Here is a 22,394-nt window from a genome sequence, read left to right on the forward strand (position 1 = left end):
GGGAGCGGAGCGCCAGCTTCACTTCCCAAGGAGAGAGACCAGACTGCCAAGAGAGAGAGCGCTGTCAGTTAATGTGAAACCAGTGTAGCGCTAAAGACACCATCTACATTGCTTTAACAAGTGTGTATACAGGTAATAATTGGAGTGACCAAGACACACAGGCGGTTCTACAGGGTGCCTTCTAGAAAAGTGTTGACAGTATTTAGACTTGGGAATAGCTAGGTTAGTTATTTGATTATGTTTCTGAGATTTGGACGTTAATAACTATTGGACTACAAAAAGGTACATTCTGGTGGTGTATCTTCTAATATGACTTGTGGAGGGACAGACAGACAGCCGGCTTCAGTCTCCACTGCTGTCATCATTCGCAATTTAAAGATACACATTTTTTTTGAGTTGACTGGCTTTTTTAAAGTCTTGTAATCAGAAAACAGAAACAGGAAGTCTTTTAAAAGTTTTTAAAAGCAACAGGTGAAGAGCTGTGAGAGGGGTATGAGAGGGCTTCCAGGAAGGCATTAAGCGATGGTTAATGAGAGCCTGCTAACGAGCTGTGGCACTCGGCTTGGGAGCAGAGATTCCCTGGCTGTGTCAGGTCTGCGGCCTCCACTTGTTTACGTCCCGTGTCACGCCAGGGCCTGCCAGAGCCCGGCGTCATCGGCATGCCGTCTAAACAGGACATTTCCTGACAGGAAGCTGCAGTGGAGGCATGGCACTGGCCAGACAGCCTGAGCTCAGGAGCTGCCTGCCGGAGAGCCGGCTTCTTTCCCAGCTTTACTGGAGCGCTGGCAGCAGCCACTGAGGTCCCAGCTCAGACAGTGGAAGCGAATCTTAGGTCCTTACATGGGTGCAATCTGTGAATAGAAGCCTAAGAGAGAAACATTCATGATGGACGTGTAAATGAAAATAATTCAGGCACAGTTTATCATAAACACTTTTAACCTTTCTTCATATTCAAAAATGCAACATCTGAAGCAGTACAACCATTTCAGGTTTTTTTGTTTATTGTGACGTCCCTAACCGAGAATACTGAAAATCATGCAGTAGACACCGGACACCTAACTGCATATCCACTACTGCATCAAGTCAGAGCATGCAGTGAATACTGCATACCCACTACTGCATCAACTCAGCACATGTAGTGAATACCATACCCACTACTGCATCAAGTCAGTGAATACCCACTACTGCATCAAGTCAGCGCATGCAGTGAATACCGTATACCCACTACTGCATCAACTCAGCACATGTAGTGAATAATACCCACTACTGCATAGTGAATACCCACTAATGCATCAAGTCAGCGCATGTAGTGAATACCGCATATCCACTACTGCATCAAGTCAGCGCATGCAGTGAATGCTGAAACTTAAAATAAATTGTCAGCTTTGACAGGCGGAGTTTAAGCTATGCCCACAATAACCGGTAGATGACAGTGAAGTTGAATTATGTTGAATTAGTTGAATTATAAAAATGATTTTTTTCTAAAGAAAGTAAATGCTGTTATACAAGAGCTGGAAGAGGAATTGAAGTTGTGATGGGTAGTGATTGGTTTGAATAACTGTTTAGCTAAAGCCATCTTGATGACTGTCATCCAAGTGTTTTTGAGGCCACAGGCATTGGGTAACTTGATGAAAAGCTGTTAAGAAGACTTCATTTCAAAACACACTGTGGCCTGCAGGGAAGAGATCTCTGTGCCTCTGATCCTGCAGGAAATGACACCTGACCCAGCTTCCCTGAGGAAGGACACTGTTTTTGGGGAACATTTATTGGCCGCTAACAGGAAACTTCTCGAGGGACAGGAATGTCTAGCTGGAGTCTTAGCAGGGGAGTGGTTTTTAAAGATCTGGCAGCCATCTTCTGAAAAGTTATCCATTTCCCCTTGGAGAACATTGCAACAATAGAAGCCCCCCACCACTTATATATATATATATATATATATATATATATATATATATATATATATATATATATATATATATATGAGAGAGAGAGAGACATAAATAACAGCGCCTTGCAGCCTTTAAAAAGTGTCTATGGAAACACATCTCATAAGCTGTTTGGAGTCCTGCTTGTGATGATTGTCGAGGGAGTTTACCTTTCCGGAATGCGTGATGGTAAGCAGAATGTGACGAATTCAGGATCCAACATTCCATATTTCCTGCCAGTACTAGGTATAAACTATTTAATGCAGGCCTGGGCAGAATCAGAATTTGACTGCATTGTTTATACAGACTGTTTTGAATCATGTATTCCAGCATGTACAGCCATTACCTTACACAAACCCATTGTCACAACATCTGCACTCTACCATGCGAAAGATAGCAAGCATGACTGTGGCTCAATAACAGTACACCAATTTGTTTAGATTTAAATTATATTTGGTTTGTGTCAAAACATACCTTTCAGTGCTCCCAAAGCAAGCAGGTTTTCCATCTATCTGGAGAACCGCTTATCCAGTTGTTATGAAACTTGCTAGTAACATTATTTAGCAGTAGCTGCTGAATATATCAGATTTCTGTGTGGCGACATCTGTCTGTCCACACAGCTGTCCATCTGTATGGCACAGATGGGAATCTGGAGACTGTCTTATCAAATTGTCATGGTCATCAATGGTTTCATCATACAGTACAGCTTGAATGTAGAATTCGCAGCTGTGATGTGGATACATGCTGTTTGAACCGCTGTGCATGTCTGTTGGTTTAGCAGTGTGACAGTAATGTAAAGGACAGACAGACAGAGAGAGACAGACAAAAAAAGTATTCTTTTGGTGTAATTTGTAAAAGGATTATTCTGAGGCATTCTAAACTCTGAGAACTTGATTATTGTAAGTAAGGGAACTCGGAGAAGTCTTATTCCATAGGATACAAGCTGACTGTTTTCCCTGTTAAAGGATGAACAGACTATACATGCACATGTTTTGTTAACATTTTAAAATGTCTGTGGTAGAACTGTGTCAGTGTTTTCTATGTATAGAACCACAGTTGCTAATAGGTTCTGGAATCCCACTAAAGCAGACTCACCCTGTTTGTTTTGTGCAGGTCCAGTACTGCCCTGTGAGCTTAAGGAGGTGACGGATGAGAACCCCATAAAAGTGACTCAGTCTTGGGTCTCTCAGGGCTGCTGGAGTGAGAACACCAGTGAAGGAAGAGAAATCCACTTCATTAACCTGAATTTGGAGAAGATCGACTGGGTACGTTTCTGGAAGATTGACACTCTTGCTTTGACAGAACTGTAGAGCATAATAAAAATGCAGATCTATACATCACATTGTGTCTAAATTGACTTTGTAGGGCCACATTTATAAAACTGTGAAAACTCATTTAAGGTATTTTATGTGTTAGCACTCATTCACGGTACTTAAAAAAAACTATTTAAACAACAAAATGTTCATTCAATTAAAATGGACAAAGTTGCTACAATTACAGGAGAATGTCCAGGACAGTGCCTGGCCACAGTTCTGAGTATTTTCTTGTCTTTCACGCACGTGTGTTAAAGCACTTATACCCCATGTTTGTAGCATTGCAGGACACAGTGTGCCTTATTCACAAAGCTATTTAAATAAGGGTTTCTTTTAACTCTTTATAAAGGTTAATAAAGTTTGTATTTGTGTACATTTTCTCGTCTGTCGTTAAATAGACCAACAACCGTCTCAATATTTCATCAACAATATTAAACTTTATATAATCCATGAAAACAACTTTCAAGAAACTTTGTGAGGAAAGGAAGCCAGTGAAATGTAGTGGCGTGGGTTTCTTAACTGGCACTTGCATGCATAGCTCTACATAGCAGTACTGGCACAGCTAATGTGAAGAACAAGTCATGTACTGTGCTGTACTGCGTGGAACAAGGCTAGGTTATTTAATAATGGATCAGAATGCCACTGACTCTGTTTGCGATTACAGTGAATACAAAAAACAAACCGACAAACAAACCAAGGATTTTGTAAACAATTCGAAGGAAACTAAGCAGGGAAGTTTACATGTTTAATGGTGGCACAGAGACCTGTTTTTAATTCATTGTTTTTGTGTTTTTGGAATGGTTATTCTCACTACTACTATCTCGCTAATATTTGCTTGGAACTATCTGTTGCAGTGCTTCAGTGTTAATTAGCCTGCCTTGACCAATACCGAAATGGAAATGTTCAGATACATTGGAATCTCAGAGACAGTCTTCACTTCTCTTTCTCGTCTGTGATTCCAGCTGACAAATACCACATGTCTGATACTGCATGAGATCAGTCCCTCAGAGATGTAGAAATCACTGTTAAATGGGCCTAAAACACTTTTCTGCACGGAGAACAACATGTGGGAAAATGGCAGTTCCAACTTAAACAAATATTTTCTTTGGAATTGCTCTTGTGAAAGTCAGCAGTGACAGCACTTACGTCAAGCATCCAACATTTCCAGTTAGGAAACTTGACTTGTGACCTTTGCAAAGGATGATGTTAATGTTATTTCAGTTTTATACACTGACTGGAAAAAAAATGTAAAATGTTCTAGTATCAGACAGTGTGTAGTGGCCTGCTCATTGCTTCTGTGAGTGGAGCCGCTGTAGAACGCCTGCTCATTGCTTCTGTGAGTGGAGCCGCAGTAGAACGCTGAGTGAAGCTGCTGTAGAACGCCTGCTTATTGCTTCTGTGAGTGGAGCCGTTGTAGAACGTCTGCTCCTTGCTTCTGTGAGTGGAGCCGCTGTAGAATGCCTGCTCGTTGCTTCTGTGAGTGGAGCCGCTGTAGAACGCCTGTTCATTGCTTCTGTGAGTGGAGCCGCTGTGGAATGTCTGCTCATTGCTTCTGTGAGTGGAGCCGTTGTAGAACGTCTGCTCATTGCTTCTGTGAGTGGAGCTGCTGTAGAACGCCTGCTCATTGCTTCTGTGAGTGGAGCCGCAGTAGAACGCTGAGTGGAGCTGCTGTAGAACGCCTGCTTATTGCTTCTGTGAGTGGAGCCGCTGTAGAATGCCTGCTGTTTGACACCTCTGCAGGCTCTGTCATTCATTCATTACTTGCTTGCAGCTGATGGTGGTTTTTTTTGTAAACCTTCTCCATTCCACCTGGGAGACTTATTGATTAACAAATTGTCAATGTAAAGGTAAGAGATGGTTGCACAGACACCAGCTGCCATGCTTCTTGTCAAATCACTGAGATCTCTCTGTGCACAGTACGTTGCAGACCTGGAGAGTTTCTCATTTTAATTGCATTCTCCAATTTTTGGTCCAGTCTCTGTACATCATTTAATGGATCTGCCAGATATATTGCCAGATATATTGCCATGTTGCAGTGGATCATATAACCTACTGTACACTACAGTTGTTTAAGACATGTTTTAATTAACATTCAATAACTTAATCAATGCGACAGAAGGGAGCATGTTACTGGGTGTTTGTTGTAGGTAGAGAAATAAACTTGTTAAGGTAATTTAAGGAATTGCTCTGTGTAGTTCATTCCAAGTTGCCTGCGATTAGCTTTGTTAATCGTGTTCTTGAAAAATGCTTCTGTATAGAGCTGAAATCTATTTTGTAGTTTCTTCTCCAGTTTTTCCTTCATTTATTTGACCGTAATATGCTTTCTTGGACATTTCTTAAGGTCCTCGACTAAGTGATCTTTAATGACAGTGCAGTGACACAGGATTTAGTGTCACGCACATGCAAGAGAACTATGAAGCTCATGCCCTAAATGCTGATACCTTGTCTGAAGTTTGCAAAAATGCAAGCATGGTGCAGACAGAGAAGAAAGGTAAAGCGTATTAACTGCAATAGTGAATATGGGACAAGTGAGGTGAACTCAGTTGCAAAATGATAGAGCAAGTTAACTTATATGGGAATGATTGAGTCTGGGGAATAAGCAATTCAAACAATACAAACTGATTCAGGAAAAATCCCTTTCCTTTCTGGCGCCTAGTTTTGTACTTCCTTTGTAATGACTGATTTTGGTGTTTTCCTTTTTTTAGATTACTTCTTATTGGGTTTTAATCTTTATTTATTTATTTAATTTTTTGTATATACATCGTACAGAAATAAATGAACAGAAAGCTAACAAGCTAATAGTACAGAATAAATGACTGTAATTGTTATCCTATTCATTTCTATTCTGTGTTTTAAAGCATGATATTTTCTTACTGTGTGGATGATCGCAGAGATATTGTTAACATGTTGCATAACAGAGCAAGCTGGGGGGGGGGGGGAGCTACTTAATAAAAAAGTGACCAACACACAAAACAATCTCCCAGTTTTCCACATATAAAAGTTGAGGCCAGTGTTGTGTATGTTGGTATCATAGCAACTTCGTAGGCAACGTTGTTTTGTTGTGTACTGGCAAAACGAATGCTATCATTTTTCAGGCAATGTCAGTTCCTGATTTTCACATACGGCTTCACATAGCAATATGACACTTTGGTGTTTTTTTTTCTATCATAGGGTTAATGTAGCACTGGCTTTAAACTTGGCTTACGTTTGGTCCTCGTATTTCTAGCCTTGATCTGAGGTCTGGCCAAAGACTCCTGTCTTTAACTGCACGTATTTCACATGCACAGAGACCAGTGGTATCCGAATAGCCGGGCCACGTTGACTTCTCCAGAACCTTTCCAGCAGCAGCCAGCACAGTAAACAAGAATGATGGAATGTGCATTCTAAAGGGAGGGGGGGCTGGAGCTAAAACCCAGATTGATGTCATAGTTTGGCACTCAACAGACACTGCTGACACTGCTCCTAGTCCAGAGCTGGAGCCGTCTTGGGTTAAAGGAGAGCTGAAGAATTACGGGAAGCCGGTTTGCAGAAGCAAAGCAAGAAAAAAAAACAGCTCTCGAGAAAGAAGAAAAAAAATAGTCAAACGGAAAACAATTGTATCTGTAAAACATAGGGGCAAAAATAGCAAGGGTGAGTGAGCATGGCCACCACCTTCATTGTTCAACACTGGGGGGGGGGGGGGGGTTTGGGCTGTTTTTCAGTAAACACTAGAGCATGTTCACTTCAAGGAACGCCTTGAAGGGTGATTAATAATAGATTTGTAGATTTCTGTTATTATTATTATTATTATTATTATTATTATTATTATTATTATTATTATTAGTTATTATTATTATTATTAGTGTTAGTAGCAGTAGTAGTAGTAACTGGCACAGACGTCCATCCTAGACTAATCCATTCAAGAGGAATATGCAGTGGGATTCTGTGCCAACCTATAATTGGGCCTGACTCCACTCGCTTGAGATCACAGTGCATACAGTCAAGTTCATGGAATATATTGAGCGCCAGCAATTACCATTTGTTTGTTTTCATGTTCTTTCCTCTCTAAATATAAATAAGTGGCCGATGAAAGCAAAGCATCGTCTTGATATACTGTAGAGAAGATCAGTTTGTAACATAACCATCAGCCATAACAGTGTCAGTAAGAGCCACCAGATTTCACTTGACGATGCGTGCCATTGCCCAGTGATTAGAGATAAGTCTGTTGTTCAGAATAAACAAAAATCATTTGTGCAGACTGGGATATGGAACCAAGCAACTACTATCAATCCTTGTGTTTATATTAACCGATTAAGTGCCATTGTGCTCATGTTGTAATTTTATGGGAGCATTTTTAACTGGAATCTAACTGTTATTTACCTTTTCTCTTTAACTCTAACTCTGTTGTTATGATTATCTGCTCTGATTTTGTTAAACGGAAAAGTGAAGTCGAAATTTGATGTATCAAATTACATAAATACAACCTGTGTGTTGATTTTTAAAAAAAAAAAAAAAAAAAAAGATTTGGTACTTAATGGGTTAAAGAATATTGCTATTTATTTGCATTACAAATAATAATTTACATAAAAGTGTGTGCTGCATATTGCGGGTGTAGCATTGGTGTATACGGAGTCATCAACCCCCTAAGGACCCTGGGAAGGATGAAAGGTTTCATTTTCCCCCGCTGGTTCCAGTGAATCAGTTGTCAAGGGCCTGATGTTCAATCCGCTTCCTGTCTCTGAGACTCTGAATCAGACGGGATTGCCTGCTGTTTGTTTAAAACCGCTTCACACTCACACAATGGGATCTGGCAAAACTCACCTTAAATCTTTAAACTGCGTCCGTACTGACGAGGAATCTGGAATATCAAAGGAATCTCTCCCCAAAACAGAACACTTTGATTCTGAACTCTTGTGCTCCTTCTTTGCTAAACGGACTTTAGCTTCACATGAAGTGCCTTGCAACTCTGTTTAAACATGAATTGTGTAATCTATAAAATCCAGTGCTTTGTGACAGATTTTTAGCGGTTATTGTTAAAAAGACACATTTACAGTAAATTGGTGAGAGTCATTTCTTTTTTTTTTTTTTTTTTTTTTAATGAGTCAGTATTTATCCTTTTGAGCACAGGAAATGAGTACTCTTTTAAGCTGATCAAAAAAGCTGATCAAACCCTGGGCAAGGTTGGGAAATTTATTGTCGTCACTTTTTATTTGGCAAAAAAAAATAGGGCTTTATTGATTCCAGAAACATTTGGGTTCATTTAACATTCCTTCCTGACTAAACTTGTGTAGCGAGCGGGTAAAACCAATAAAAGAAAAAATACTACGTATTATTACTGTCCTGGAATATCTGGCCTTTTAAGTGGTCTGCATGCAAGTTAACCTGGCAGTGAATTTAATAGTGGAGTGAAACGAACCAAAATTAATTGAAACTAGACATAAGATATTTACTTTTTAAATGATCAGCAAATTGCTGAATGTTTTAGAGCATGAAACAAAGTTTCACTGGGTACTGGGTAGGAACGTGAGTGTCCTCACACCTGTGCCATTCGGTCTGAGGCCTCTCTAAGCTAAATTAGTAAGCTGCTAGAAGTGGTTTTGATACGAAATGAGGATTTGAAAATATACTAATATTTTTACAAAATTTTTTAAAGCATTCAAAAGGCTACTGCACTTGTATAACACTTCCCAGAGTCAATCCTATTTGTAAATGACTTATACAAAAGGTCCATTTTTGTTTAGAGCAAGAACCAAAACATAGGCAATCTGCTTTTGTGTTCTTTTACCATATTGTAGTACTGCTTAAAAACATTAAAGCACTTTTTAAAAATCTTTTAGTCCTTTAAGCTCATTTTTTAAGCTTTAGGTCTCTGTCTCCTGTACTGGTTGGATAATAGCACCATTCTATATGAAACGAATGGGGGCTAGGTGATTGGGTGGAGATGAACTGTTTCATGTTAGTTGCCAGTCAGTACTAGACCCTAATCATTGCAGAGGTGGAGATGTTCGCATGCCTGCCACCTCTCGATCTGTTCAAGATGAGGTATGCTAACCAGTCTTGACAGTGGGGCCACCGCTGTTTGTAATCTCTGCTCTTGCTAACACTTCAGCTAATTAGGAGTAATAGTCTCAGTGGGAGTATGACTGCCAGCTCAGCTTTTTTAATGTGGAAGTTGGAAATCTGGCATAAAATACATCAAATCAGTTAAAAATGAGTTTTTTAATACCACAACATCCACATCGTTGCCAAGCAGGGACAGATGGTGAGTGCCTCATGGTGAAGAGGCTGTATGAGGCACCGACAGCCCCCAGGGTGCAGTGAGGATGCTGGGATTGGCGCCCGTGCCTAGCTTGGGGATGAGTGATATTTCCTCGGCCTGCCCAGGTGAACGGGACAGTGGGCAGAGACTATCAGGAAGAAAGCGATTGAGTCATGGAAAAAGTGGGAAGTGAATGTAGTCGCTTGTTGACGTACCATGTAGAGGTCAAGGGGACCATCTGCGACAGCACTGCAGGAGGGGGACAGGCTGTCCTTCCAAACACAATGAGAATCCCCACTGCTGATGGGGCCTGACCGCTAAACTTAGCTCCTGCTGACAAGCTGCACACACAAGCCTCCTCTGTACAGGACCAGGTGGGCTCAGCTCAAGGATGAAAGGATTTGTTTATTTTTGTTTTGGAAAATCATAAGAACAGACATGCAAGAGAGAAGGCAAGATGTACAAACCTAGTTTTGTGGGACTGTTCAATCGATCTAAACTGCCATGCCTTGCTGACCTGCTTTATAAAAACAAATCTCTATGTTTCTTGGTAGTTTTGCCATGAGAACAGAATATATATTAAGCTTGTTGAAGAATAGTAGTTTAAAGTTAGGCAATTTTTATTATTTTCTCCCAATTTAGAATATCCAGTTATTATTTAGGCTCGGCTCACCGCTACCACCCTCGCGCTGACTAGAGAGCGGCGAAGACGAACACGCTGTCCTCCGAAGTGTGTGCCGTCAGCCGACAGCATCGCAGGACAGCGCATCTCCGGGCAGCTTACAAGTAAACCGGTAGGCGCCCAGCCAGACTACAGGGGTCTCTGGTGCGTGGTGAGCTGAGGACACCAATATCGATATTGGTGTCTATCCCTAGTTTTTACTTTATTGTCATCAAATTGTTGTGAAGCAAAATACCCTGAGGTTTTACATTACTATAACCAGCCAGATGTTTCCGAGCTTCTTTTTAACTCGCATAGAGGTTGTGTTTACACACAATTCTGCATTGCATACGCTGTAAATTTTAATAAAATGCAATAAAAATGCATTATGTGCCTGTGTCACTCTCCTCAATAAAGCAAAATAAGGAATGGTCCAGCCTACATCAAGTGTAGTATAGCCTGCATGCTTTTACCGTTAGAACTGCAGTTTTCATATTTGCATCCCTGTAGATGTTTAAAATGCAGATTTTTAGATTGCAAGCATTTCTGAAATGTAGGTTTTCAAAGTGTAGCACAATCTCTTTTGCATGATTTCAACTACCCTAAAGATCATTCTGGACCCCACTGAGATGCTGTGTGTTCCGTACAAGGCATGTGAAAGTTCTGCATAGTTATACAGTAATAGGCTTGTCTACTTTGGTGCCAAAAGAGTTAAACACTGCTACCACTCCTGATAGTAACATTTGTTTTTACTTTCAGGATTCTTGCTTGTGTCCTGTTTTGACAGCTCAGGAGGTTGAATTAATTGGCCTCTAGGGTTTTTATAGTAATATCAAGTCAGTGTCTGAGCAAGAATCCAAAACCAACTCAGTCTGGCTCCTGGTGTTTAACTCTTATCTCTTGGCCCCTGATCCCTGTATCTAAGCTCCAGTTCACCCAGCCACCAAGTCTGTGCCTTGGGAGAGAAACCAGATTCTCAATGGCTCCCATGGCTGGACTCAAACCACTAGGGCTTGCTGAGTGCTGACCTCCAGTTCACCTCAGAAAGCTTTGCAGCCCATACTGCTGTGTTGTCTCAAAGAAACTGGTTTCCTATGGTTTTTCACACATTTCAATTGTAAGAGATGCGGTAAGAATGAGACTTCCTTGAAGCTGAGGGGCTATGTGCCTGCTTTGGTAACAACATTAGAAAGGGCCAGCAGGGCAGACTGGAGCGTTCTTGTGAACCTTTATACCAGAAGAGAGCGCCGGAGCGGCAGTGTGGTGCTTACAACTAACCGGAAAAGAGCTGCGATGCAGTGTACTGTAGTGGTCAGTCCTGAAGGGCAGGGAGGCAGTGTGCTCTAGTGGTTAGAGCTGAAGGGCTGGAAGGCAGTGTGCTGTAGTGGTTAGAGCTGTGGGGCTGGGGGCTGTAGTGGTTAGAGCTGGGGGGCAGTGTGCTGTAGTGGTTAGAGCTGGGGGGCAGTGTGCTGTAGTGGTTAGAGCTGGGGGGCAGTGTGCTGTAGTGGTTAGAGCTGTGGGGCTGGGGGACAGTGTGCTGTAGTGGTTAGAGCTGGGGGGCAGTGTGCTGTAGTGGTTAGAGCTGGGGGGCAGTGTGCTGTAGTGGTTAGAGCTGGGGGGCGGTGTGCTGTAGTGGTTAGAGCTGGGGGGCAGTGTGCTGTAGTGGTTAGAGCTGGGAGGCGGTGTGCTCTAGTCGGTCCTGAGGGGCAGGGAGGCAGTGTGCTGTAGTGGTTAGAGCTGGGGGGCAGTGTGTTGTAGTGGTTAGAGCTGGGGGGCAGTGTGCTGTAGTGGTTAGAGCTGGGGGGCAGTGTGCTGTAGTGGTTAGAGCTGGGGGGCAGTGTGCTGTAGTGGTTAGAGCTGGGGGCTGGGGGACAGTGTGCTGTAGTGGTTAGAGCTGGGGGGCAGTGTGCTGTAGTGGTTAGAGCTGGGAGGCGGTGTGCTCTAGTCGTCAGTCCTGAGGGGCAGGGAGGCAGTGTTCTGTAGTGGTTAGAGCTGGGGGGCAGTGTGTTGTAGTGGTTAGAGCTGGGGGGCAGTGTGCTGTAGTGGTTAGAGCTGGGGGGCAGTGTGCTGTAGTGGTTAGAGCTGGGGGGCAGTGTGCTGTAGTGGTTAGAGCTGGGGGGCAGTGTGCTGTAGTGGTTAGAGCTGGGGGGCAGTGTGCTGTAGTGGTTAGAGCTGGGGGGCAGTGTGCTGTAGTGGTTAGAGCTGGGGGGCAGTGTGCTGTAGTGGTTAGAGCTGGGGGGCAGTGTGCTGTAGTGGTTAGAGCTGGGGGGCAGTGTGCTGTAGTGGTTAGAGCTGGGGGGCAGTGTGCTGTAGTGGTTAGAGCTGGGGGGCAGTGTGCTGTAGTGGTTAGAGCTGGGGGGCAGTGTGCTGTAGTGGTTAGAGCTGGGGGGCAGTGTGCTGTAGTGGTTAGAGCTGGGGGGCAGTGTGCTGTAGTGGTTAGAGCTGGGGGGCAGTGTGCTGTAGTGGTTAGAGCTGGGGGGCAGGGGGGCAGTGTGCTGTAGTGGTTAGAGCTGGGGGGGCAGTGTGCTGTAGTGGTTAGAGCTGGGGGGCAGTGTGCTGTAGTGGTTAGAGCTGGGAGGCGGTGTGCTCTAGTCGTCAGTCCTGAGGGGCAGGGAGGCAGTGTTCTGTAGTGGTTAGAGCTGAAGGGCTGGAAGTGGTTAGAGCTGAGGGGCTGGGAGGCAGTGTGCTGTAGTGGTTAGAGCTGTGGGGCTGGGGGGCAGTGTGCTGTAGTGGTTAGAGCTGGGGGGCAGTGTGCTGTAGTGGTTAGAGCTGGGGGGCAGTGTGCTGTAGTGGTTAGAGCTGGGGGGCTGGGGGGCAGTGTGCTGTAGTGGTTAGAGCTGGGGGGCAGTGTGCTGTAGTGGTTAGAGCTGGGGGGCAGTGTGCTGTAGTGGTTAGAGCTGGGGGGCAGTGTGCTGTAGTGGTTAGAGCTGGGGGGCGGTGTGCTGTAGTGGTTAGAGCTGGGGGGCAGTGTGCTGTAGTGGTTAGAGCTGGGGGGCAGTGTGCTGTAATGGTTAGAGCTGGGGGGCAGTGTGCTGTAGTGGTTAGAGCTGGGGGGCAGTGTGCTGTAGTGGTTAGAGCTGGGGGGCAGTGTGCTGTAGTGGTTAGAGCTGGGGGGCAGTGTGCTGTAGTGGTTAGAGCTGTGGGGCTGGGGGACAGTGTGCTGTAGTGGTTAGAGCTGGGGGGCAGTGTGCTGTAGTGGTTAGAGCTGGGGGGCGGTGTGCTGTAGTGGTTAGAGGCTGGGAGGCAGTGTGCTGTAGTGGTTAGAGCTGGGGGGCAGTGTGCTGTAGTGGTTAGAGCTGGGGGGCAGTGTGCTGTAGTGGTTAGAGCTGGGGGGCAGTGTGCTGTAGTGGTTAGAGCTGGGGGGCAGTGTGCTGTAGTGGTTAGAGCTGGGGGGGGAGGCAGTGTGCTGTAGTGGTTAGAGCTGGGGGGCAGTGTGCTGTAGTGGTTAGAGCTGGGGGGCAGTGTGCTGTAGTGGTTAGAGCTGGGGGGCAGTGTGCTGTAGTGGTTAGAGCTGGGGGGCAGTGTGCTGTAGTGGTTAGAGCTGGGGGGCAGTGTGCTGTAGTGGTTAGAGCTGGGGGGCAGTGTGCTGTAGTGGTTAGAGCTGGGGGGCAGTGTGCTGTAGTGGTTAGAGCTGGGGGGCAGTGTGCTGTAGTGGTTAGAGCTGGGGGGCAGTGTGCTGTAGTGGTTAGAGCTGGGGGGCTGGGGGGCAGTGTGCTGTAGTGGTTAGAGCTGGGGGGCAGTGTGCTGTAGTGGTTAGAGCTGGGGGGCAGTGTGCTGTAGTGGTTAGAGCTGGGGGGCAGTGTGCTGTAGTGGTTAGAGCTGGGGGGCAGTGTGCTGTAGTGGTTAGAGCTGGTTAGAGCTGGGGGGCAGTGTGCTGTAGTGGTTAGAGCTGGGGGGCGGTGTGCTGTAGTGGTTAGAGCTGAGGGGCAGGGAGGCAGTGTGTGTAGTGGTTAGAGCTGGGGGGCAGTGTGCTGTAGTGGTTAGAGCTGGGGGGCAGTGTGCTGTAGTGGTTAGAGCTGGGGGGCAGTGTGCTGTAGTGGTTAGAGCTGGGGGGCAGTGTGCTGTAGTGGTTAGAGCTGGGGGGCAGTGTGCTGTAGTGGTTAGAGCTGGGGGGCAGTGTGCTGTAGTGGTTAGAGCTGGGGGGCAGTGTGCTGTAGTGGTTAGAGCTGGGGGGCAGTGTGCTGTAGTGGTTAGAGCTGGGGGGCAGTGTGCTGTAGTGGTTAGAGCTGGGGGGCAGTGTGCTGTAGTGGTTAGAGCTGGGGGGCAGTGTGCTGTAGTGGTTAGAGCTGGGGGGCAGTGTGCTGTAGTGGTTAGAGCTGGGGGGCAGTGTGCTGTAGTGGTTAGAGCTGGGGGGCAGTGTGCTGTAGTGGTTAGAGCTGGGGGGCAGTGTGCTGTAGTGGTTAGAGCTGGGGGGCAGTGTGCTGTAGTGGTTAGAGCTGGGGGGCAGTGTGCTGTAGTGGTTAGAGCTGGGGGGCAGTGTGCTGTAGTGGTTAGAGCTGGGGGGCAGTGTGCTGTAGTGGTTAGAGCTGGGGGGCAGTGTGCTGTAGTGGTTAGAGCTGGGGGGCAGTGTGCTGTAGTGGTTAGAGCTGGGGGGCAGTGTGCTGTAGTGGTTAGAGCTGGGGGGCAGTGTGCTGTAGTGGTTAGAGCTGGGGGGCAGTGTGCTGTAGTGGTTAGAGCTGGGGGGCAGTGTGCTGTAGTGGTTAGAGCTGGGGGGCAGTGTGCTGTAGTGGTTAGAGCTGGGGGGCAGTGTGCTGTAGTGGTTAGAGCTGGGGGGCAGTGTGCTGTAGTGGTTAGAGCTGGGGGGCAGTGTGCTGTAGTGGTTAGAGCTGGGGGGCAGTGTGCTGTAGTGGTTAGAGCTGGGGGGCAGTGTGCTGTAGTGGTTAGAGCTGGGGGGCAGTGTGCTGTAGTGGTTAGAGCTGGGGGGCAGTGTGCTGTAGTGGTTAGAGCTGGGGGGCAGTGTGCTGTAGTGGTTAGAGCTGGGGGGCAGTGTGCTGTAGTGGTTAGAGCTGGGGGCTGGGGGGCAGTGTGCTGTAGTGGTTAGAGCTGGGGGGCAGTGTGCTGTAGTGGTTAGAGCTGGGGGGCAGTGTGCTGTAGTGGTTAGAGCTGGGGGGCAGTGTGCTGTAGTGGTTAGAGCTGGGGGGCAGTGTGCTGTAGTGGTTAGAGCTGGGGGGCAGTGTGCTGTAGTGGTTAGAGCTGGGGGGCAGTGTGCTGTAGTGGTTAGAGCTGGGGGGCAGTGTGCTGTAGTGGTTAGAGCTGGGGGGCAGTGTGCTGTAGTGGTTAGAGCTTAGAGGGGGGCAGTGTGCTGTAGTGGTTAGAGCTGGGGGGCAGTGTGCTGTAGTGGTTAGAGCTGGGGGGGGGGGCAGTGTGCTGTAGTGGTTAGAGCTGGGGGGCAGTGTGCTGTAGTGGTTAGAGCTGGGGGGCAGTGTGCTGTAGTGGTTAGAGCTGGGGGGCAGTGTGCTGTAGTGGTTAGAGCTGGGGGGCAGTGTGCTGTAGTGGTTAGAGCTGGGGGGCAGTGTGCTGTAGTGGTTAGAGCTGGGGGGCAGTGTGCTGTAGTGGTTAGAGCTGGGGGGCAGTGTGCTGTAGTGGTTAGAGCTGGGGGGCAGTGTGCTGTAGTGGTTAGAGCTGGGGGGCAGTGTGCTGTAGTGGTTAGAGCTGGGGGGCAGTGTGCTGTAGTGGTTAGAGCTGGGGGGCAGTGTGCTGTAGTGGTTAGAGCTGGGGGGCAGTGTGCTGTAGTGGTTAGAGCTGGGGGGCAGTGTGCTGTAGTGGTTAGAGCTGGGGGGCAGTGTGCTGTAGTGGTTAGAGCTGGGGGGCAGTGTGCTGTAGTGGTTAGAGCTGGGGGGCAGTGTGCTGTAGTGGTTAGAGCTGGGGGGCAGTGTGCTGTAGTGGTTAGAGCTGGGGGGCAGTGTGCTGTAGTGGTTAGAGCTGGGGGGCAGTGTGCTGTAGTGGTTAGAGCTGGGGGGCAGTGTGCTGTAGTGGTTAGAGCTGGGGGGCAGTGTGCTGTAGTGGTTAGAGCTGGGGGGCAGTGTGCTGTAGTGGTTAGAGCTGGGGGGCAGTGTGCTGTAGTGGTTAGAGCTGGGGGGCAGTGTGCTGTAGTGGTTAGAGCTGGGGGGCAGTGTGCTGTAGTGGTTAGAGCTGGGGGGCAGTGTGCTGTAGTGGTTAGAGCTGGGGGGCAGTGTGCTGTAGTGGTTAGAGCTGGGGGGCAGTGTGCTGTAGTGGTTAGAGCTGGGGGGCAGTGTGCTGTAGTGGTTAGAGCTGGGGGGCAGTGTGCTGTAGTGGTTAGAGCTGGGGGGCAGTGTGCTGTAGTGGTTAGAGCTGGGGGGGGGTGTGCTGTAGTGGTTAGAGCTGGGGGGCAGTGTGCTGTAGTGGTTAGAGCTGGGGGGCAGTGTGCTGTAGTGGTTAGAGCTGGGGGGCAGTGTGCTGTAGTGGTTAGAGCTGGGGGGCAGTGTGCTGTAGTGGTTAGAGCTGGGGGGCAGTGTGCTGTAGTGGTTAGAGCTGGGGGGCAGTGTGCTGTAGTGGTTAGAGCTGGGGGGCAGTGTGCTGTAGTGGTTAGAGCTGGGGGGCAGTGTGCTGTAGTGGTTAGAGCTGGGGGGCAGTGTGCTGTAGTGGTTAGAGCTGGGGGGCAGTGTGCTGTAGTGGTTAGAGCTGGGAGGCAGTGTGCTGTAGTGGTTAGAGCTGGGGGGCAGTGTGCTGTAATGGTTAGAGCTGGGGGGGCAGTGTGCTGTAGTGATTAGAGCTGGGGGGCAGTGTGCTGTAGTGTTAGAGCTGAGGGGCAGTGTGCTGTAGTGGTTAGAGCTGGGGGGCAGTGTGCTGTAGTGGTTAGAGCTGGGGGGCAGTGTGCTGTAGTGGTTAGAGCTGGGGGGCAGTGTACTCTAGTGGTCAGTGCCAAGTGGCTGGAAGGCAGTGTGGTCCAGTGGTCAGAGCTGAGGGGCTGGGAGAAAAGTTTGTTTTAGGTACAAGTTGAATATAAAAAAAACAATAAGAATGAATTAGTAAAGATAACTGATATTTCCTACATCAAGGTGCTTGTTAACACTTTGCTTTTGTTATCTTTGTAGATTACAGTGGACCTGAAGAATACAGTTCCTGCAGACATCATCCTGAACAGCAACAAAAATGTCTTCGTGTTTTTAATAAGCAACACTATTAATACAAAAGTCTACGTGAGTATGGGTGTTTAATATATGCAGTAGTGGACTGCTCGTCACAGTCTCTTTTTAGATGCACTGGTTCCCCCACAGTGTTGATATGCTGTTGTTCCAGTGTGGCTCAAACAATTGTGATGATTATGGACATTCATGTTTTATAAATGTGATCGTTTTTTGTTATAATACTGACAGGTATATCGGTATCATGCCAGCATAGTTGTACTTTTATTTGGTACTTGTCATTTGTTTTTGATACACATACAGAAGCTTGTCATAATCTATTAAATTAATCTAAAGGTTTGTTTTCTTTTTTTTTTTTTTTTTTTTTTTTTTTTACAAAACCAACATTATCTAGGCAATTGGGTGTGTTTGATAAAAGTCTGGAGGTGAAAATTCAAGGCAGTTGTTATGTTCATATTGAATGTGATGGGCAGACAGACGGACAGACACAGTCAATGCATAAGAGTTCTTATTCCCTTAACCTGGCCCTGAGAACAGTCTTGACGCCATACAGCTGTGTGCTCTCTGCCAGCTGTGTCCTCTCTGCTAGCTGTGTGCTCTCTGCTAGCTATATCCTCTCTGCTAGCTGTGTGCTCTCTGCTAGCTGTGTGCTCTCTGCTAGCTGTATCCTCTCTGCTAGCTGTGTCCTCTCTGCTAGCTGTGTGCTGTCTGGATCTGTTCTCTCTGCTAGCTCTGTTCTCTCTGCTAGCTGTGTGCTCTCTGCTCCCTGCTCTCTGTTCTCTGTCCTCTCTGCAGTTGTGTACTCTCTGCAGCTATGTCCTCTCTGCAGTTGTGTACTCTCTGCTAGCTGTGTGCTTCCACACTGCAGCCGCACACTTACCACTGAGCTACTCAAACTCACTGCCTTCCACACTGCAGTCCAGCACTCTAATCGTTGAGCTTCTCAAATACTGCCTTCTACCCAGCTGCCTGATGTTTTAAGTGAGAAACTATGGACACACATGCTGGACAGCTTTCACTCAGTTCACACTGCAGCAGTTCAAAAACAGCAGACCAGGAAACTCCTATTTTTACGCTTTCCTATTAAAATGTATAACCCTTAACATACGCTCCCTTTCCCACTCGTTAGGGCCTTTTTAATGGCAGATCGATCTGTGACAGGGGGCCTAAAGTTTTAAAGACAGCTGACATTACTAACAAATGATTAAACCCAGCAGGGCAGTTTTCTGCAAATATAGTCTGAAACCTGACTATTAGCAAGAGATGCAGTTTAGTCAGAGAAGTGGGGCACAAATAACTTTGATAAGGAACAGATGTGCTACTACAAAACATCAAAGGAAGCAGAGTTTATAAAGAGAGGAGGAGATGTGTTACTGGTATTGAGCATTATATCCGAGAACTTTAACTCACAATGACAGGGGTGGTGAATCAAGCATTGCATTTCATGAGGGAGAAGAAGTAACGATATTTCACCAAGGAGTCATGTTGTTTTATTAAAAGCAGGGTTCGTTTGCGAAGGGACAATCAAAACCTTTATTTGAGCAGGTAAACCCTCTGAGAGCAGATTTATATGTCATTTTGGTTTTGGACTTACATCCACTGGAGGCTAAAGAGCAATTATCCTGGCCTGAGCCAGTTCCATTACAGGCCCCTTCCACCCCTGATAGACAGCAGATGCAGAGCTGCAGTGAGTCCTGACCGGTTATGTGTTTGTAAAGGAGTGTCTCCCCTCACACACAGCCTTAATCTCTGCAAGGGCATTGTGGGTTAGAGGTTACCTGACAGGAAGCAGGGTTCATGGTTTCTTTGTAGCTGGACAAGAATGGCGGAATGTGCCTGGTGGAATAAACAGGATCTCTGGAAGCCATTGTCACTCAGACAACACCCCAGCCTGCTCTCTTCCTGACAGTCCTTTCATCCAGACCCACTGTGCCTGGTCTCTTTCAAGCCTCCTGTGACCCAGCCTTTTATCAGAAACTCTCTTTTGTTTTCGTGTTCTATAACTTCCGCCATTCTATTTCCATTTTTCTTAAGCAAACAAAAAGAGGCTTTTATTGCAAGACTTCAATAGCTGTGCTCAGTTTAGCCCTCATTGGTTTGCTGTTTTAGCAACTGTTCTGGATTTTTATGTCACTCTTAGAAAACATATTGTCTTGCTCTATTTCCATTGTAAAATAAATTGTTTCTAATAGTGAGTTAGTACTGGAGCAGTCCTCATCCATTTTTTCATTTTAAGTTTTTATAGTAAATAACAGGGCTTACAAAACAAAAAAAATCATGCTAGTTTCAATATGTCTTTTTTTATTTTAGCAGTGTCACTAAGACACTTAAATTGTGCCGTTATACATATGTTTCAATGATAGTATTTAGTCAGTGTTTTCAGTTTACTGACCGAGAGTTCTCCTAGAAATTCTGTTAGCAAAGAGAAGAGGAACTTAAAAAGAGGTGCCGTGGCAAACAAAGGAAGTGGAAGAAAACTGAGTAGAGAAGAGAGGCTGAAAAATAAGATGGGACAAAAAGTCAAGTGATTAGGCTAGTGCTCATTATTAAGGTGCAGGGTGATAACAACGCTGGAGAGCTGAAGATGAAGGCCAGTATAGAGAACTGTGGGACAGGATTACCCAATCACCATCCTCCAAAGCCGAGCTTGCTCAGTATTGGTGGATTGGAGGAAATGCACTCTGCCTATTGGAGCCCTAAAAATCCTTTTCCTATTGGGCTCTGAGCCACGACTTGGAGGAGACACTTCAATAAGGCGCACACAACTTAAAAAAGGTCTTGTTTCCTGTCCCCACTCGGGAAAGATCTTGGCTCCAGGGAGGTCACTAAGCAGGCTCTTGGCTGCTTTAGAAAAATAAACATTAGTTTTAAAACGATTGTGTCCAAGAATAAAGAAACGGTCCAGTTAGTCAGCAAGGGGCAGGGAGGGAGCTAATCGGCTGCAGTCTGGGTAATAGGACTGACTGGAGCTCAGCTGATTCACACACACACTCATTGATGTGGAGGGCAGCAGTGCTGGGATGCTAGGAACTCATTGTGGCTCTGCTTGTTATTAGAGTGTGGCAGTGCTGAAGCACAGAGTGGACAGATTAGTGTTCTTTATCAGCTGCAGAATGAGAGTACGCAGGACATTAGCTGGGGTCCTAACACCTGCTATACAGGTGCAGGGTGAACGGGCTGGAGAGACATGTGCATATAGTGGGTTTCCTTTAACGTGTGAATAAAATACTCAAAATTAATGGTTTGATATACACAGAAGGGATTTTACAAGCTGTTTCATTTAAGATATTGCCCCCCTCCTCCTCTAACAATGATTGTTAACCTGAATCAGTCACATGAAAAGGGCTCAACAGGATTATGTATAGTCATTTTGGTTGGGTCAGTGTTTCTTTCCTTATTCATTTGCCAAAACATTAAAATTCATGCTGGCAAATTGTCCACCTAAACAAAGTGTTTTGGTCACTCCATGTTCAATTCTGAGTGCACTATTTCACATTGCAAAGCCAAAGGCAACTATATAAAGCCAGATCACGCAGGAGTCTTATGATTATTGTTGCTTGCTAATTTTATACTGTTCCAATTATTTTATAATTTGACTTTGCTTGGTTTCAAAATACCAGAAGGTGCTTTATTTCTTGTGATTAAATTCTCAAGAGTTCAAATAAGGTTATAAGAGTGCACAAAAACGTTTAAAGGGCTTAGTAAACAAGGTTGAGGAAATATCTAACCTAGGTTAATATTAAGAAAAGGGGATTCTCTTTTTTTTTTTTTTTACAGTTGATAAGGTCGGAGTCCAAGATCACAGTTACTGGACCAAATAATAGCAAGGTGGACCTGGATCTTCCCTCAGACATTCAGTCAGATAGCAGTAGTCTTTTAGACTGGGCAAAGAACCAGTTTGGCGCAGTGACGTCCTTCACTGAGCTAATAGACCCCCAGTCCATCACCTTCAATGCAGGGCGAGGTGAGTACCAGTTTCCCCATGCAATCTGCTGTTTTTCAGAGCTTTTTATTGCATGTATAATGGTACACTAATGTCATGATATGTGTCACAATATGCAGGTCTCGATTCCATGTGATGGTCCTGATTGGCAACGTGTTTTATGCATAATAAGATCAAACAATCATTTAATGATGGAGTATTTATGTGTATGATGCAGGTCTTCTTCATCACATACATAGGACATGAATCTATAGGGACTGTCTGGAAAACCAAACTGAGGTGTTCACTGTGGGGCATGACAGGAAGAGCAGCAGCTGCATTATGACTCACCTCCCCATCCATGGCTGTGTTTTTAATCTTTTTATGCAACTGCAGGCCATTCTCAAGATTGTGAACTGCAGACAGACTTTACCCAAGGGAAGTACCTTGAATACCTGCCTATAACAAGCACGGTGGAAGTGAAATTTTGCAGGATCCCAATGCCATCAGAGGTGAAAGAGGAAGTACACATTATTAGACATCTGCCCGTGGACACCATGATACCAAGGTACGAAATGTTACTGTTTTAGAGCTTGCTCAGGTACAAAGCTGGAGAGCTGAATGGTGTTTAGACTAGTGCTTTGTATTAGGTTGCAGGGTGACCGCGCTGGATAGTTGAATGGAGTGTTTAGACTAGTGCTTTGTATTAGAATGCACGATGACCGCGCTGCGGAGCTGAATGGAGTGTTTAGACTAGTGCTTCGTATTAGGATGCAGGATGACCGCGCTGGAGAGCTAAATGGAGTGTTTAGACTAGTGCTTTGTATTAGGATGCAGGATGACCGCGCTGCAGAGCTGAATGGAGTGTTTAGACTAGTGCTTTGTATTAGGATGCAGGGTGACCGCGCTGCGGAGCTGAATGGAGTGTTTAGACTAGTGCTTTGTATTAGGATGCAGGATGACCGCGCTGCGGAGCTGAATGGAGTGTGTAGACTAGTGCTTTGTATTAGGATGCACGATGACCGCGCTGCGGAGCTGAATGGAGTGTTTAGACTAGTGCTTTGTATTAGGATACAGGATGACCGCGCTGCAGAGCTGAATGGAGTGTTTAGACTAGTGCTTTGTATTAGGATGCAGGATGACCGCGCTGCAGAGCTGAATGGAGTGTTTAGACTAGTGCTTTGTATTAGGATGCAGGGTGACCACGCTGGAGAGCTGAATGGAGTGTT

At 46.0% G+C, this 22,394-nt stretch overlaps 1 protein-coding gene across 3 annotated transcripts in view; it reads left to right on the forward strand.

Annotated features, from left to right (window-relative positions):
• The window catches only part of LOC121303643 (endoglin-like), a 48,355-nt gene that overhangs the window by 12,098 nt on the left and 13,863 nt on the right, over positions 1-22,394 (forward strand). For all 3 annotated transcript variants that reach the window (XM_041234447.1, XM_041234449.1, XM_041234448.1), the window contains exons 3-6: positions 3,039-3,190; positions 17,193-17,297; positions 21,021-21,207; positions 21,562-21,733. In XM_041234447.1, coding sequence (XP_041090381.1) covers positions 3,039-3,190; positions 17,193-17,297; positions 21,021-21,207; positions 21,562-21,733 — 616 coding nt within the window. The remainder of the gene's footprint in view (positions 1-3,038; positions 3,191-17,192; positions 17,298-21,020; positions 21,208-21,561; positions 21,734-22,394) is intronic.

Source organism: Polyodon spathula, chromosome 34 (genome assembly GCF_017654505.1).
Source record: "Polyodon spathula isolate WHYD16114869_AA chromosome 34, ASM1765450v1, whole genome shotgun sequence".
Classification (NCBI taxonomy): domain Eukaryota; kingdom Metazoa; phylum Chordata; class Actinopteri; order Acipenseriformes; family Polyodontidae; genus Polyodon; species Polyodon spathula.